We start from the raw sequence: 17,579 nt of genomic DNA on the forward strand, positions 1-17,579 counted from the left end.
CCAGATCCTCAACCAGTGTGAGTTTCGAGCTGAGGATCTGGCCACATGTCAAATGAAACAAAGGCATTTTTGAACTACCTGTTTATTAATGGCATCTGACCTACTTTTACCAGCTCTAAGAACTCAGACTTCCCCTTCCCGAAAATAGAAGGTGGCATGGGGAACAAAAACAGTCGCTGTGGACAAACTAATGGGCATCGATGTTTGCAGACATTCAACAATTAAATTTGGGTGGTTCAGTACATTTCTAATTAAGTACAATTAACATTTGTTCTTTACTTGTTCATTTTACATACCTCACTGATGTTCCAAATCTGGTTTTCCCCTGATAATCTATCTGAGCACATCCTAATGATTCTGCCTTTCAATCCCTTGTTAATACACTGACATAAACAATGCAGAAATGCAATTAGACTGCTATGCACACACGGTCTGCCTCCTCTTTCACTGAAGCTGGTGGGAGTCTGGCCATGCACTTTCATTATGGTAGTTTCAGGCTTTCTATATCTCTGCACAAGTTTCAGGGAAAACCTCTAGTTTTGCCTCACTGTGATCCACAACATGCAGTGCTCGAGAGCTGTTTTTGTAGAAAATTATTCATGTGACCCTACCTTCACTGCAGAGAAGCCTCAATGGGAGGTAAATGTTCCCTTCCCATCACTCTGTGTTAAACCAGTAAGTGATTCCACTCACATGGAAATGTCCAGGGAGAGAAACTGTCCCCAAATGACACTGCACAACCACTGAGGAAACCAGTGCTTCCCCAGAGCAATATCAGTATCCCAGGTGCCTTTCTTGTCAATTTCTGCCAGACCAGTTTAAGATAAACACAAATCTGCTGAGGAGATTCAGGTCAAGAACCGTTAACATCAAGCACGTTCCTGGCATGCAGACGCTCATTCTGCAGCCTCAGAGCTGGTGAGTTTAGGTGGGGCACAGCCTGGCTGGCTCCAGAGACGCTCAGCAAGCCCTGCCACTCGCTGACCCTCTGCCAACAACCCAAGAAAAAAGTTAGCCTTTTTCTAACCTAACCAACCCAACCTAAGCAAGAAAAAAGGCCAGAAAGAACAACTCCAGGGAGGTAGGGAAGAGGTGAAGGAGGCTGATGGACACTGCAGGATAAGTGTCCCACAGGCTGTTTTCTGCTATATCCGTCGAGCAACTAGGGGCTCCCAAGCCTGGGAATGTATGTATCTGCTACAGAGCAGCAGCGTAAGCTGGAATAAGAGAGCACTGGAAGTTTCTTGGTCAGTTAAGAAAAACTAGTCTTTAATTTTTCAATTGCATTTTATTTTAACTCTCATTGTATCTTCTACTAACATCTAAATAGAAGGCATTAGCACTGCTGTCTTCCATTTCTTTCCTGTGTTTTAAGTGCAGGGGCCAGATGTGTCTGTCAAAGAGAACTGGTGGGTCAGGAACAGCGTAGTTACATGTGCTTCTCCTTGTTTTGCGTTCATCGTATGGAACTGCCAGGTAGTAGTGTATGTCAAATAGGTCTGTCAGTGGTTTGTAACTGTAAAGCAGGAAGCCTTCAGTGAGAAATATATGGATATCTTTGGAGGCTGGCTCTTCAGAGCCAGGTGTAACATTCACCTGGTGGGAACAGGCAAATTTCACTGGGTTCTCAATCCACACACAGTAGAGTGCTCACCATTGCCTCCACACCCAAGGAGTGCAACACTTGAAGCAAGTCATCCTGAATTTACTAGCTCTGCATAAGCTTTAAAAAAAAAAAACCCAAAACATTACTTTTTGCCCCAATTTTTCTTGACTCTTTTATGTTTCCTTGCTAGGGTGAACATCAGAAGAGAATCTTTCCATCTGTCTATCTAGTTAACAAGCTAGCTAACAAAAGGTTATTTAATGGCAATAGAGTTGGTTTAAGCAAAGTAATTTTAACAGAAAATAAAGAACAGGGAATTTTAATGATGGTCTCTCCACATTCCAAAAAGTCAAATTCATTGAGCAATCCTATAGCATTTTCTTTTTTTAAATTTGCTACCAGGAAACTACGGAAACTGTTTAATTTGGCTGGCCTCCTGTTACTGGCCTGAATGACACTGAGAGGAGAGTTATGCAAATTGGTTGTAATAATCACAAAGCATTAAAGTATATTTGCATTTTATTTAAAAGCCTTGGAATCCACTGAGGTATTTATTTTTAGATTCTGAAAGAGAACTACTGTCTAGAACAGAAACTGAAAGAAGCAGCCAGACAACCTAATAGTTTCTATTAAAGAGCCCATAGGCAACAGTCCTTCAAAAATAAAAACATCTAATTTATGCACTATGAGTCATTTCCCAGCTTGCACTGATAGTAATCAAGTGATGTAAAGTTAAGCTAATGTATAAATCTTGGAGCAAACACGTCTGTGCACTGCAAAGTCTTTGCAGCAACAGCATCTTTGTACCCAGAGTGTGTGGTCTATCTGGTGGCATGGAACCCAGAAATCTGATGAGAATCCCTACTGGCATACACTGAATAATGGTAACCTGTGGGTTTATCAACTTAAGGTACAAGGTACATTTGTGCACAGAAATAGGCACTACTTGAGCACAAACAGAGCAAGATTTTAGCCCTGGAAACCTGACATTGGGTAGGTAAATCCAAATAAATCCTGTAATGGCAGAATAAGATAGATTTTTTTATCTCCTGCACAAGATACACACACCTTAAATCTGCTGTTTAGGCAAACCTCTCCTCAGATAAAGAGGTAAGTATAGTGGTGGGATTAAAGGGTTCTCCAGTTTTTCAGGGAGAACACCTGAACTAGCACAGACATCAGCCTGAGCAAGCCACACCAGCTGCTGAGGTTGTCCACTCTGCTCCCTTCCTGGAGCAGGAGACAAAATGTAATTATTCAGGTATTCCTGCCTTTCTGCAATAGTTGATATCATATTAGTCAGAGGGAGTCATTCCACTCCTCTTATGCAAAGCATTAAAAATGGTGTTCTCCAGACTACTTCTTCAACGAGCGTTTAAAGGAGAAGGAAGGGGAGAGGGCTAAAGAGAATTGTCACAGAACAATTATGAAGGCAATTTGGAAGCAAGACTGGAAACAACCTTGTAACAGAGCCAATAGCTGATTGAGTTGTTACATTTCTCCTTTGATCACCTGCTCAAACACACTTCTAATTAGCATTTGAGTCTACAGTTTAGCACATTATTAAACACCTGCTTGCAGATATTATTTCTATTTCTGATGACACACTCTTCTGTGCTGTACTGCAGATCTGTGCTTGTTAACAGAAGGAAATATTTGACAATGGATGAGCACCACCCCAGCTCCCACAGAACAGTTTTATCAGTGCCGCACTAGGATTTCAATCCAGAGTATGCAGAGATGCATAAACACTTGAAAGAAACAAAAAGATAGAAAATATTCATATACACCTTTCACAGGGTTTCTTTACTTAAGAGATGTGATTTCTTTTCTCTTACATCTTGCACCAATAAGCAAAAATAAATTCCTACTCAGAATTTTGTGACTTGTCCTTCGAAGGTAACGTAACGAATGATAAAGGCAATGAAGCCCTCACCTATCCTCAAAATGGAGAATTTCAGGTTATACCTGTTCCAGCAAAGAGAGAGATTGCTAGTGCCACCTCTTGGTGAGAAGGGCACAGAAGGCCACCTATTTGCATAATCCCAAAACAAGACATAACTGGAAAAACCATGTGTGCTTCTAGGAAGTGCTGCCCACTCTCACTGATCACAAAGCACTTACAAGCACCCTTCATTTGAAATAAGCTGTTTATCCTATTTAATTGAACAGGGTGTTGTGTAGCCCTGCAGTTAATCATGTCCTTAAATGTTGTAGCTGGACCGGCACTAAAACCCAATTCTATGAAAGCACTAAGGAAGTTAAATCCTATGTAAAATTATTAACTTCAACGGAAACTAAGAAAATGTTGGTTCCTAAACTTCTGTTAGGTTTTTAAATATCTGCGTTGTGCTGTGATCCAAATACCTTGCATGTTTGAACCTTCCAATAGTAGCTTAATGTTAATGCCATTGTGGAGGCTGAGTGGCAATCATTAAGATTGTGTCAGATTTCATGATTCAGGAAGAGCTTTGGATAAATGAGTCAACACACAAACTTGTAACCATAAGAAAAAGAGTTCAAAAGCATCAGCATCAAGTAAGCTTGTATGGTGCCATTTATATTTTACCCTGCTGCAACATCATCTGGAGAATGCTGATGCATTTGGCTTGCTTAACTGAATCTATAAGTCAACATACCATAAGAGAGATGGGACCTTTGTAATGGAAAAAGTCTTTAAGATTATTTCTGTTGAATTTCAAAAGAAGCCACGCAGGGGAATCACTCTGCCCGGAGAAGAGCATGGAAATCTCTTCCATGAGAAAGCACGTGAACTTTGGAGGACATTGTCTGCAAGGCTTCCCTCACAAAAATTAAAAAGCAATTACCACCTCTGGACATTGCATACATGAACAGTAGTGAACTGTAAATAAATCTAAGTAGCAATACAAAACAACAACTCTGCCCTCCATTTTCAAATAATGATGCAGACAAAATGTCATTGTGTCTACATGTTTACTAAAAAATACATTGATAAAAGTGTACAAGCTCCTAAAACTAAGCAAAGGTCATGTCAAGCTTTATTCTTGTAAAAAAGTAAATATTTAAATGTAATAGTAAGGGAAGACATGCTAAATAGAAGTAAGGAAGATGTCCTACCTTGTTTTAAAATGATTTTGTCTACAGGGGTACCACATCCATGTAATTTTAGGCTGAGGAATACCGTACACTGTGCAGGTCAGCACTTGTCTGCTGTTCAGTAAATATAGATTGGGATCAGGGAATGATGACACAGCATTTTCATATATCTGGGGTTTCACTGTAAAGGGTAGAAAGTGGAAAGCAATTAAAACCATCTCATTTCCAATATACTGCAGGACCGTGAAAATACTACATTTCTGCAGGCTGAGTAATAAGAAAAAATCCCCATGAGAACAAAGAAAAGCAGCAGGACTAAGTCGAATCAGATGAGCAGTTAGTAATACATTTAAATCATCAGGAGCAAGTATGTGACTGGAAGACAGAAACCTTTCTAATGAAAACCAGTGTCTGTGTTCTGATTCCAAGATGGATCTGTCACCCCACATGCGAGGCTTGGATTTGGGTCCATGAAAGTCAGTAGGAAAAACCACAATGACCTGGGCTGTGCAATATCAATGAAAATCTAGCTCAATGAAAATTTAGCATTTATATTTCCAGGAGAAGCATGGGAACATGCTGTAAACTTACCATTTACTGTAAGAGTGACTGTAAGATTCTTAGACAAGTTCCACTGGCGTATGCTCAATATTATAGTGTAGTTTCCAGCATCTTCCTCAGCAACATCCTTGATGATTAATGAATAGTCTTTAGCCATGTACCGGGCACACTTTTCAGCAGCAGGTAGTCCATCTTTTAACCTGTTTAAAAAATTACAGAAATCAAAATTTTGAAAAATAATGTTGTTTAGACTACTGCTATTTCATTTCACATTTCACAAATCTTGGGCAAGGACTGAATTTATAGTCTGAGATTCTGTTTACCAGAGGCTTATCCTTCCCTTACAAATAAGATTGCTGGCATTTATAAAGCACTTCAGAAAATACCATTCTACATATTATAATTGATAAGGATCTGACAGGGCTCTGTCTGAGTATTTGAGAGCTGCTGGAAATTGCAACTGTGTCTCTGAAGATCCCAGTTTTCCATGCTTGTGCTGCCATGTAGTCTAGAAGACAACCATTTCGGCTGAGAGTCATTTACACAAATAAAGGTTGCATCATCCAGCACTGACCATTCCTTATGACCTCAGAATACATCCTGGGACAAAGTATTACAGTAGCCTAAGCACAGCTGTGATTTTAGGAAGAGGAAGAGTAAGTAGATTAGATAAGCACTTAAGAATCAGATATCCTGCTATCAAGGGAATGTTTCTAAAGATAACAGAAAATCAACATAGAAAGTACTAAGTGTTGCTCACACACAGATTCCTGAAGAAGCACAACATTTTTCTTCAAAGTCTAAAATACAGCGTAAAGTACATTTTGGTAGGTGACTGTATGAAGGTTGACATAATGTTAGCAGAAGAGTGCAACAGTTTCACTATGACAGACTCAATTAAAAGGATTCCTAAGTTTTGGTAATTATTTAGAGAAAACTCTTACTGTTATTAGAGGAGCATTAAAAATTGGGTCTAAGGACTATGGATTTAGACATTTCACTGTATCTGTATTTTACAGAGCCACAGAATAGCTGAGGCTGAAAGAGCCTCTGGAGATCGCCTAGTCAAACCCCCTGTTCAAAGCAGGGTCAGCAGGTTGCCCAAGACCATTTTCAGTCTAGTTTTGAGTATCTCCAAGGGTGGAGACTCCACAGCCTCTCTGGACTACTTGTTCCAGTGTTTCACCAACCTCACAGTCACAAACAAATAAAGAAAAATTCTTGTTTACAGGAATTTTGTTGTATTTGAGAAGCTTTGGATCTATATGCATAGTCAACAAGCCCAGCCATTAAAGAAACAGAAAATAAAGTATAAATGGCTAGTATCAGCTCCACTTCCACCCCTTAATTTTCCATGTGGAGCTATAAACATAGGGGTTTTGTAAAACAAAACAAAATGGTTGGAGCAAAAGTAATTTCTGGCTGTGAGTAACATGAACTCTCACTGTTCATGTATGTATGGTTTGTTTTCTTAATCAGTCTTGTCATAGACCTTTTGTTAAAGTGCAATGAATTGAGCCAGAGCTACTGGTGTTCAAAATTATTTAAACAAAAAAAATCTTGAGATCATGAATAGATAACATTGTTTTATATAAAAGTGGTTTGGGTTAATACAAAAAACTGTTTAAAAGATTTCTTAGCACAGTATACGTGAGCCAAAGTGAGCGCTCCAGTCACTAAAGTAGATGTACAACCTGCAGATCACCACATAATAAAACCAGCTTCCATTGTTTTTCTAATAGGGCATGTCTGTGTGACTCAGCTCAGTCAGTTACTTTAATGAAAACCTTGTTTTCTTTCTTCTACTGTCTGAAAAGCAAGTTCAGGTCTCATATCTAGGTCTGAGTGAAGTACTACAGGATTTCAACAGGAGATACATCTAACATATTTGAGGATCTGAGCTTTAAACTTTCCAGATCTGCTTTTTTTGCACTTGCAAAATGGAGATAATGTTCTCATAAACTGTTAAAATCCAGGACAACCCTGAAACTTCCAATAAAAATCCACAATTGTATTGTCTCCAGTTTGTTGTAATTCCAAGAGGTGTTATTTGACTATTTTACCGAGGTACTATTTTTCGTCTAAGAAGAGGTCCAGCATGCATATGTGGAAGTAACTTCTGTCCTACCATAAAACCTCTGGAGAGGGAAACGCCTTCACTTTCATTGACAAACGATAGGATTTTCTTCCAGCTACAGCCTCCAGCGCAGTTTTTCTTCGACGTTTCAAATTAATGAACATTTTATCTTAAAAAAAATGAAAAAGAATACACCTGTATTACTGATTTTCAGCCTGCAAAAAGAGTTTTACTGCTAAGAGAACAAGAATTCAAATAAAATTTTTCTTTAATAATTTTGGTGTTCCCAGATGGCAACAGCAAGAATAAAGTCTAATCTCCTAGAGATCTATAAAACACAGAGAATACCACAAATGTACAAGAAACTGAGATGAAGTTCCCAGGCCATGAATCTGCCTGGGGAAGACTCTAGCCAAATTCACGTGCTTCAGTCAGAAAAAAAGGCACAAGAGATAAAGTGGTTCGTGGTACGTGGGAAGCTGAACTAGATTATCAGATGACCCTTCCACTGGTCAAGGCCAAGCATCAATGAATGTTCCAAAAGAAAATATTCTGCCAGAGAGAACTTAAGGGACTTTCAGAGAAACAGCCAAGGAAAAACCAGAAACTTTCTGTATCATTGGTAAACAGCTGTTTCATCAAACAAACAAATCTTTATCACTTCATTGGAACAATCTCAACCTGCTGGAATTTTTTTTTTCCAGTTGTACTGCCCCATATTTCAAACTCTCTGGCAAGTTGATGGGTTTTGCCAGAGGCAATAAAACACAATATTCATACAATACATGGGAAAATCTCTTTCCCCCCTCCTCAAACTGCACTTGAGCAAAATAACACATTCAAGACATGAAAAATTGCTTGAGTGTCCTTTTGATAGTACCTGTGGTACAATATTTACTCACATGATGGACTGCATAAGGACACTAGATATCTATTAAACGAGTGCAATATTTAATCACACTCGCCACATACATTGAAACTAACACGTACAAGCCAAATCAGTAGTTTAATTACCCAAGTCAAGGTATAAAGATACAACCCTCATTCTGCAAACCCTTATTCACACAGGCTCTTTCTAAGAAGGGTATCCCATAGATGGGGCTGCTTATGTGAATAAGAGTTTACAGCCTACCTTCAACAGTTTCAGCTTCTCTGACTTCAATTTTAATCTAAAACTCAGTTTCTGACAGTTTCAATTTATCTGTTTAAGAATATCATAGTGGATATCATGATTCATCCTATGCTCCCAGTGACTTAGTCCAGGGCTTATATAGAGAAAATTGACTGAAATACTCTCCAAGAATACCATGTGGGTTGCTTAGTCCACACTTCCAGATGAGAGAGAAAAGGCAGACAGCTGAAAACATGGAACAAATCAATATTCTGACCATGAGTCATCTGTCGTAGAGGGCACCCACCAACCACTTGGTCTTTAATACCAATGATTCTCCAAAGATCCTGGATAGTCCTAATCGTAACATGATGCCACAGAGAAGGTAGCTTCTCATAGAGTTCCAATGCACAAACATCCTAATTCACAAAAATTTGAAATAACACCATGTCCTGGTTTCAGCTAAGAGTTAACTTTCTTCACAGTAGCTAGTAAGAGGCTATGTTTTAGATTTGTGCTGAGAAGGCTGATAACATACTGATGTTTATAGTTGCTGCCAGGACAGTCAAGGGCTTTTCAGCTTCTCTGCTGTGCCAGTGTCTGCAGGGGCAGGAGAAGCAGGGAGGGAGCACAGCCCCAGTTACTGGATTAGGATTCGACCTCAGATTTAGGACTGAGACACAAATTGTCAAATAGTATATTCCATATCACGCATGTTATGCCCAGTATACAGATGAGGGTCTCTCCCAAAGTTCACTCACTCTCTCAGGGTCATCTCTCTCTCATTTCTCAGTGTCTCAGACACTTGGGCTCTTATCACTTTTCTGGGACTAGAGTTTCAGGACTCTCTCTGCTCCAGGATTGTTAGCCAGGAATGGGCTGAGCCTTGGTCATCAGCGAATTTCTCTGTGTATCACTCATTTGTATATTTGCTTATATCATTATTATTATAATTATTTTCAATATTATTGTAGTTTAGTTATTAAATCATTCTTATCTCAACCGATCAGTCTCTTTTCCCTTTACCTTTTTAATTCTCTCCCCTATCCCTAGACGGGGGGGAGGGTGAGTGAGCAGCTGAGTCGTGTTTATCTGCCAGCCAGGTCAAACCACAACAAACCAGAAACGTCCGGATTTCACAGAAGGCTCAGGCAGACCACAGGGAAACTTGTTTAAGGCTCCCACTGTAAAACCATGTTAATGTATTGCAGTATCTTGTGCTTTTTTCATTTTTTCGAATGGTCTAGCAGCTACCTGCACCACATAGAGCTAGTGTATCTGTTTCTTCGTCATTTTTCATAGGAAACAATGAATTGTTTCTGCTGCAGAAGAGGAAGTGGGACTCTTTAAATTCAGCTTGTACCTTTTTTTTTTTTTCAAACTACAGTTTAACTGATTGCTTCTGCCAGAACAGACCAAGGACAGGGTCATCACAGTATTTAGCAGACAAGACTGATCAAACTGAACATCAACGTCTCTACTGCCAACAACACAAAACAGTCATGGAAGAAAAGGCACGTATTCTCTCTGGTCTCCCTGCTTTTTCTGCCCATGATGAACATGCTATAAATTCACTTCCACTTTGTGCCAAGAGATAAAGCTGTTGTATGACTAAACTTGGTACATGAGCATGCAGTATTCTACAGATCTGTGACATTTCTTACCATAAACAATGACTGTCGTGTTAACAGCTTTGATTGATGGCCCGCTCTTCACGTGGCAGGTGTACTGGCCTTTATCAATATCTCGCACTTTGTCAACAACGAGGATACTGTAGAAAATATTGGCTTCCGTATTCTTCTGGTCAATGCGCTGTGTTACAGAACCTCTCTTCTTTGTCTATAAAAGCAAAAATGAACAAGAAATAAATTAATCAGGCAAATTTTAATGATTATTAAGATTTTTATTTTACTGTACTTCCACCATACCTTAATAAAAAAATCCAGATTCTCTGTACAGCACAGACATGCAAAAGATGCCTAACATTTCCAGAGGATCAACAATAAAAATTTTAAGTAACATTACAGGCAATTAATTCCTGTCTTCACCAAAGTAGTAATAGCATCCAAACTACCACTTTCCAGACAAAGATCATCCCATCTTACGGCTTGCCATACCAAGATGCCCAGCTCCCCATTACTCCTCATCCAGCATTGCTCATAAAAATCCCCGGAGCCACTGGCACATAGTTTGGTGCCTGGATTCGGTGTCCATAGGCAGCAGACATATAGAAGAAGAGGGCATTAACACAAGAAGGGGAGAATTCTAGAAATGCTGTAGACAGAAATGGGACGAGATTTGGCAAGGGAATAACAGGGTGGAACTGAAGATAATGTGAGTCTGAGGAGTTATTTCCTGCAACACCCCCTCAGCCCTTGGCCTCCAAGTTTGTTTAACTCAGGACATTGTTGGTGTCTTATAAACACTGAGCACCCTTCAGTTACCATCCAAATAAAAACAAAGATGAATTTCACAAGTGTGGTGCTTGACTAGGGCTTGGTAAGGCCACAATGAGCACCATAATATATTTGGAGCATTTCTTGTTGCTAAACTGTTTATTTTGGGGATGAAAACATGCCAGGGAACATGTCTACAGTATGCAAGAAACAATTGCATTAATCTTCCTTATACAATGTAATCATAATTTCAGGTTGTGATTAGGCACAATGAGTGACATAATAAATTATCTTGACTTGAATCACCAGCATAAATCAAACTGACATGAAAGAAATGGGAGTTGTAAATCTTTACATAATGTCAAATTTCTTATCAGCTTTACATGGACTCCGTCAGTTATTCTGTAGGCAACAAATATTTCTGAGGATGCTCCCAATGCAGGGGGAGGAGAAGTACATTCAAGATGATTCCTGTAGTTATCAAAACAAGAGGATTGTTCATGTGACACTTAACAAATGAGATTTTGGCTAGCTAAATCAAAATATCTTTTCTAAACATGCTCGAGTCGGGTGCCTGACTGTCTGCCAGTCTTTTAAATGGATGTGTTGAGAAAGATAGCCTTGCTGAAAACTTTTCTGTCACAAGAGAGAGCCCCTGCCTGGGTAGGTAAATTTCTACCATTTCTCCAGGTTGAAAAGAAGCTCCCAGGGATGAAACAATTCTAGCGTTCACTCACAATTATGCAATAAAACCAGAGTACATTGTGTAAACATGTTTACTCATTCAATTAAGCACCAGAAAGAAAAAAACCTTTAAAGATGTGTCAGTAAAGGTCAAAAGAATGGAATGTGAACCACGGCAAGCATTTAGAGGCAAAATTCCTCCCAGGATGCAAGATGCAGCTATGGGAAACCATCTTTTTTTTTCATTTCAACCACAGCACTCACCTCTCCAGGATAAGTCCACGTCATCTGCACCCTGGTGTTCCAGGCTGCGGTGACAGTGCAGTTAATCACCAGGCTGTCTCCTTTCAGCAACTTGACAAGACGCGGGGTACTTAACTGAACATCAAAAATTGTGTTGGCTGCATGTGATGAAGAGAAAGAAAAGTGAGCAACATCACCAGGGCAGAGTGCTTAATGAAAAGACAGGGAGTGGAGAACAGTACTTACTTTCTCGGTGCGTTAGGTACTTTGTGCTATACTTGTGTCCACCGACAGTTGTCTCGCAGCTCAGGAGCCCTATGAATTTGTAGGTTGCCTTAGGTATTCTGAAGCCTTTCATGCTGTCCCAGATTATTGTCTTGCCATCAGGAATTAGGGTTTCGCGTGGAATCTGGAAGTGTCAAACACACATCATAAAAACATCCTCATGTCACACTCTAATCAAAGCAGCAAAGGAATGGAAAAAAAAAACACCCTAAAAATGCCAATCAAAGTAGAAAGGTTGACATATAACATTTTCATCACAAAACAGGGGAAAAAACTTGGGTGAAGAATGTGAATGTTTTATTTGTTTCCAATATTTCATTATTTATAACAGGATGTAATTTATCACACAATAGACTGACACTATCATTAGCCTCTGTGCTTGGGCTGCTATTCTGTTGGCTCCCAGCTGAAGTGCTCATCTTGGCAAACCTTTTCAGTTAAGTATCCTGGTTTTACCAATGAGACACAAATACACATTTTTCAATGGAGGTGACAAATGGATTTAATTTGCTGTCATTTCCGGGCTTTAACAAATTCCTGCCAGGATTCAACCTGATGCTGGTCACGTTTATGTTGTCTATAGGACTGGAATGTTTAAAAAAAAAAAAAAAAAAAAAGTTAAGTACATGAATGCTTGTTCAAAAGCTGACTACACATCTCTAAGTCATTACCTACAACATGGAGTGCAAATTTTAAAGCTGCAAATCTTCCTTGGGCACTTTTTATTGAGAACTACTGATCATACTGAATGAGGGCAGTCATATTCACCAGATATTTGGAAAGGATGCCTTGAAACACTAAATATATCACATTTCCACAGAAAAAGTATTCAGCACATTTTGAAACTTTGGCACTTGTAAATCCCTCAGAAGCTGAGGACCCAACAAGTAATTAGTGTAAAGTCATCAGGTGTTTTTAAACTTGTCACCTGAAATCTAATATGGACTAAAATATTGCCATGTGGGATCAAGCGTTCACTTTTTCAGCAGTACAAATCATATTTTACATTAGGATTCTTTGAGTTTTAAATCCTATTTTAATAAGGTATCAAGAAAACCCTGAGAAGGCAAAGCATGACATAGGCTTGAAGCTCAGACCAGATCTCTTGTTTTCACATCATATTTTTGTTGTTATTCTTTATCAATGGAACAAATGCCACCATTTGGATAACACAGAGATTGGCCACGAGTACAAAAGCCTGGACGTCACTCTACTTCTATAAAGCCTGGTTTTATGGTCACAATAACATATTTTTAAAGATAGCACAGAGCACAGTTTGAGTGAATTAGTGCCCTAAACAAAGCCATCTGGGTCGACTATGTACCTTGCAGTCCATCACCTCTCACTGTGCACCCAGTCTCACTATGTTTCCTTCATCTCTTTCTTCGCCTTTACTCGAGAAAACGACTTGTGTGTTGGCCAGCCCTCTCCTTGCTACGGCCAAAGCCAGCATGGGTGGCTGCCAGAGGCTGGGGGGGAAGTGTGGCTGCCTGGCACCTTCCTGCATGGTACAGCTTCTGTCCAAAACACAGTACCCTCAGTGCTGCCTGCTCAGCACACTCCAAAAGCTACCCTTTAGATAAGCCCCACTCATCTCATGCCATTTCCTCCAAAAGAAATGCATGATGAATCAAATGAACAATGATTACAGTGTGCAAAATGCCGTGGTAGAATTCCTTATCTTTACAACAGCTGATAAGATGCTATAATAAGCATGCAAATCACAGGGGAAGTGTGTCTTACACACACACAAGTAAAGCCCATTACATTACAGCCTTCTGGCTACCATTCAACAATATCTTGGACTCTAAGAGCTCTGTTGCCATTCCTGTTCTAAATAAAACAAATATTCAAGCTTTGATTTAACCAGTTCATAGTTATGCTTTCAAGGACTTAAACTGGATTTATCTTCTTCCTGCTTTGGTGGAAAACAAAATGTTTCTGAATATACTCCTCTATAGGGTCTCATATATACTGTGAGGAAAGAGTCAAGTCAGAGTCTCAGAGACTCCCTAGACTGACATTTCCCAGGGAATGTGTTCGCTTCACATTAGTTAGTTAATTGGTGGATTACTGAATTTATATTAGCCTTACTCCAGGAACAGGAAAGTAACCAAACACCCAGGAAGCGTTCAGGTCTTGGAAATGAAGTGCTCATAAATATGATCCTGTTTTGCAACACAATGTTGTCAGTTGCCTGTATATCCAACAGGCTCAGCTGCCCCAGAGCCAAATCTTTGCCTGCATGATTTACTCATCTGACATCCCTCAAAACCAGATAGAGCTACATAGTTTTGTGTAATTTTTTGTAGCTTTGAGACTAAGAAGTTGCACGCAGTCACACATGAAAGCATAACTTGACACTTTCAAGTTACTGTAGGGAAAAAACTGAAGCTTTTTCTTGACTAGCAAAAGACCACTGGGACACAGCTGGTCTCAGGGTAAGTCTTGGGGGGCAGGGGAGACACAAGGTACTGCAACAAGTCCCTTTCAGAGGGTGGAAATACCAGGATTTTGTCTCTGAAAAGAACAAGGGCGGTGGCTGGTTGCTCACCCTCACAGACCTTCACAGCTCTACCCTCCCTCCTTACTTGCTTCAGTTTCTTACCCAGCTCCCCCTGCACGCTGTTCTCCTCTGCCAACCCACTGGTTCAGATGACCTGTTTCCCACTCTCAGAGAAGCACAGTTGCTTTGCTCTGTCCTAAACCAGCTTCCAGGCCACCACCTAGAGACACAGCATCATCACGATGATGTCACCGCATGGATGGTACAGGACATAGGATCCCAGAATCACACAATAATTTAGGTTGGTCTATCCCCCATCCGGAGCAAGGCCAATGTAGTTCAGAGCCTTGACAAAAAACTTGGCCATTTGGTCATCCCAAACAGAAGTAGAAAAACTATGAAAAAACACAGTGCTGAAGCAGTGAGATTTACACTGAAGCAACAGATGATAAATCCAGCTAAAATGATAGCTGACAGATGGGTACCAGCAGATAGTCGGGGGCATTCAAAGAATCAATTTGTTGCAACAGCTGCAGTAAAGATGGAATTTACTGTCAACATCCTTATCTGGACATGGACCTGCTGGAGCAAGCAAAAGACATGGACCTGTTAGAGAGAGTCCAGAGGAGGGTCATGAAGATGATCAGAGGGCTGGAGAACCTCCCATATGAGGACAGGCTGAGAGAGTTGGGGTTGTTCAGCCTGGAGAAGAGAAGGCTTCGGGGAGACCTTATAGCAGCCTTCTACTTAAAGAGGGCCTACAGGAAGGATGGAGAGTGTAGTGATAGGATGAAGGGTAACAGTTTTGAACTGAAGGAGGGTAGATTTAGATTAGGTATTAGGAAGAAATTTTTTATTGTGAGGGTGGTGAGGCACTGGAACAGGTTGCCCAGGGAAGCTGTGGATGCCCCATCCCTGGAGGTGTTCAAGGCCAGGCTGGATGAGGCTTTGAGCAACCTGGTCTAGTGGAAGGTGTCCCTGCCCATAGCAGGGGGTTTGGAACTAGGTGATCTTTAAGGTCCCTTCCAACCTAAACCATTCCATGACTCTATGATCTGCATGAACTACATCACTGTGTAGACTACAGTGCAGTCTTGGCCTTTTACCATCTTTGTACTGGTTTCAAAGTAGACTTCAGTTTCTTTTGGTATAGGCTGTTCCTCCTCCTTTGCTCAGCACCAGCCACTGAACATTTTTGGTACCCAGTGACATTAACACATTACTACCACAAGGTTTGGGGTATATACATAGTCAAGAGTATATAGTCAAGTTATGGTTCCCCGCATCTCCAAAAGCAGATTGCATTGGAAAGAGCCAGCTGAAAGCATAGTAAAAATGTACATTAGAGTTTGTTGTTTGCCTTTTCTTTCATGTTTCCCTTTCCATCAATTTGGGAAGGATGAGGTGGCAGTATTATGAATTCAAACAGTCCAGGTGTGTGACTCAACATCCTTGGGGTTTTTTTTCCTCTTTTTATTCCTTATGCTGAAGCTTAGTTACCTCTGTGAATGTAATTGTTGACTTTATGACAGATCCAAAAGGATCAAATCATTGTACCAAAAGGTGATGCTTTCTCCATTTAGCAAAATAAGAGCAAATTAAGAGGCAAGAGAAGTGCAATAAGGTTTATCTTATTTTAGAGATCTTGAACGAGGCTGCCAGAATCATATTGAGAGGAATGACAGTTTCAGAGGCTCTGGATATCTGTCTGTTAAACATTAGATCAAAACTATCAATTGATTTCACAGGTCTTCATATGATGAGAAGAGAAAGGGCCATCTGCTGAGGCCCTGTTGAGGCATCTGTTGACTTGACGGCTGGATTTGAAATAGGAATGAAAAGCTCCATCCCCATTTCCTGATCCCTGTTTTATTATCTTCTTGATATTTAAGTACAGATGTTCATGCTGAAAGTTAGAGCAACACAATAGCTCAAAAGGGCTAAGATGAATATGCATTTTTAGTAAAAAAATCATTTGCAGTGTTGAAGACGATAAACCTTTCCCACATTGGTCCACTAAGTAGCACTGCACAGGAACAAAATGCTGAAGTCAGTGCTCATGCAACTGTCCCAAGAAGCACTTTCAGCAGAGAGAGATTACAAAAAATATTCCATATTTTGACTTCCTGGCAATACAGACTACAGGATCTAATTACTCTGATGCAGAGGTTTTCTTTCCAGCTCCAGAGGACTGCATTATGGGGCCACTGCCTTCTTCCTTTATTGCTAAATGGAAGATGCAGAATACCTTTTGCCAGCTCTCCAGAAGTAGTTTGCCTGCAGCTGTGAAATGGATTTAACACATCTCTTAATTGCTATGTGAGCAAAAACTTGCTGGAATCTTCATACATGGATGTCACAGATGATAAATAAAGCAAGATATGATGTAATGCATTGTAGCTTACAAACTTCAGGAAATTCTGGGATTAATTAGTGAATACATTTATTTTTCCTGGAATGCAGAACATGTAGGCAACCAATCCTTTCTTTCAAGACTTGGCTCCACCTCCTGTTTCTCCTTCTCAGAGTATTACATCTGGTTTTGATGGTGTAAAGATGCGTCTTACACCACAACCCCAAGCTAAAGGCAAGCTGGTATGGAAAAAAGAAAGTAGATATGACTCAATCTCTTCCAAATAAGGAGGAAAAATTATTTTTATATTGTTTAATAAGAGAGAAACCTGACAGGAATTTTCTCAGTTAGGAATTTAATATGTTGATATTTCAGATGTGAGACTACGGCACCCAAATGAGTTCCCACTTTACAAGATACACCCTGTAGGAAGTCAAGCCTCATTTACTTTTGATTCTATAGCCACAGAATCTTGTGCACCATCCACTGCTGGTACAGTTCTTGCAGGAGAAGTGTGTGTGTGTGTGTGTGTGTGCACTTTACTGTATGCATACAGGTGAGTAAGCTGTCCGTGTAACTCTCAAGGAACCTAGGAAAGAAGTTGTTTCCTCAAAACAGAAAAAATATGTAGGTGTTCTAAAACTGGCCCCACTGTCTCAAATTCTGCACAAGTTTCCCT

General features: G+C 40.1%; 1 protein-coding gene across 1 annotated transcript in view; it reads right to left on the reverse strand.

Moving 5' to 3' along the window:
* Positions 1-4,701: 4,701 nt before the first annotated feature.
* Positions 4,702-17,579, reverse strand: part of FLT1 (fms-related tyrosine kinase 1) — a gene marked incomplete at its 5' end in the record, with an annotated part of 23,287 nt that continues 10,409 nt past the window's right edge. The window contains 6 exons of the mRNA XM_010073626.1: positions 4,702-4,865; positions 5,276-5,445; positions 7,374-7,491; positions 10,098-10,272; positions 11,778-11,914; positions 12,003-12,165. Coding sequence (XP_010071928.1) covers positions 4,702-4,865; positions 5,276-5,445; positions 7,374-7,491; positions 10,098-10,272; positions 11,778-11,914; positions 12,003-12,165 — 927 coding nt within the window. The remainder of the gene's footprint in view (positions 4,866-5,275; positions 5,446-7,373; positions 7,492-10,097; positions 10,273-11,777; positions 11,915-12,002; positions 12,166-17,579) is intronic.

Source organism: Pterocles gutturalis, unplaced genomic scaffold (genome assembly GCF_000699245.1).
Source record: "Pterocles gutturalis isolate BGI_N339 unplaced genomic scaffold, ASM69924v1 scaffold25952, whole genome shotgun sequence".
Taxonomy (NCBI): domain Eukaryota; kingdom Metazoa; phylum Chordata; class Aves; order Pterocliformes; family Pteroclidae; genus Pterocles; species Pterocles gutturalis.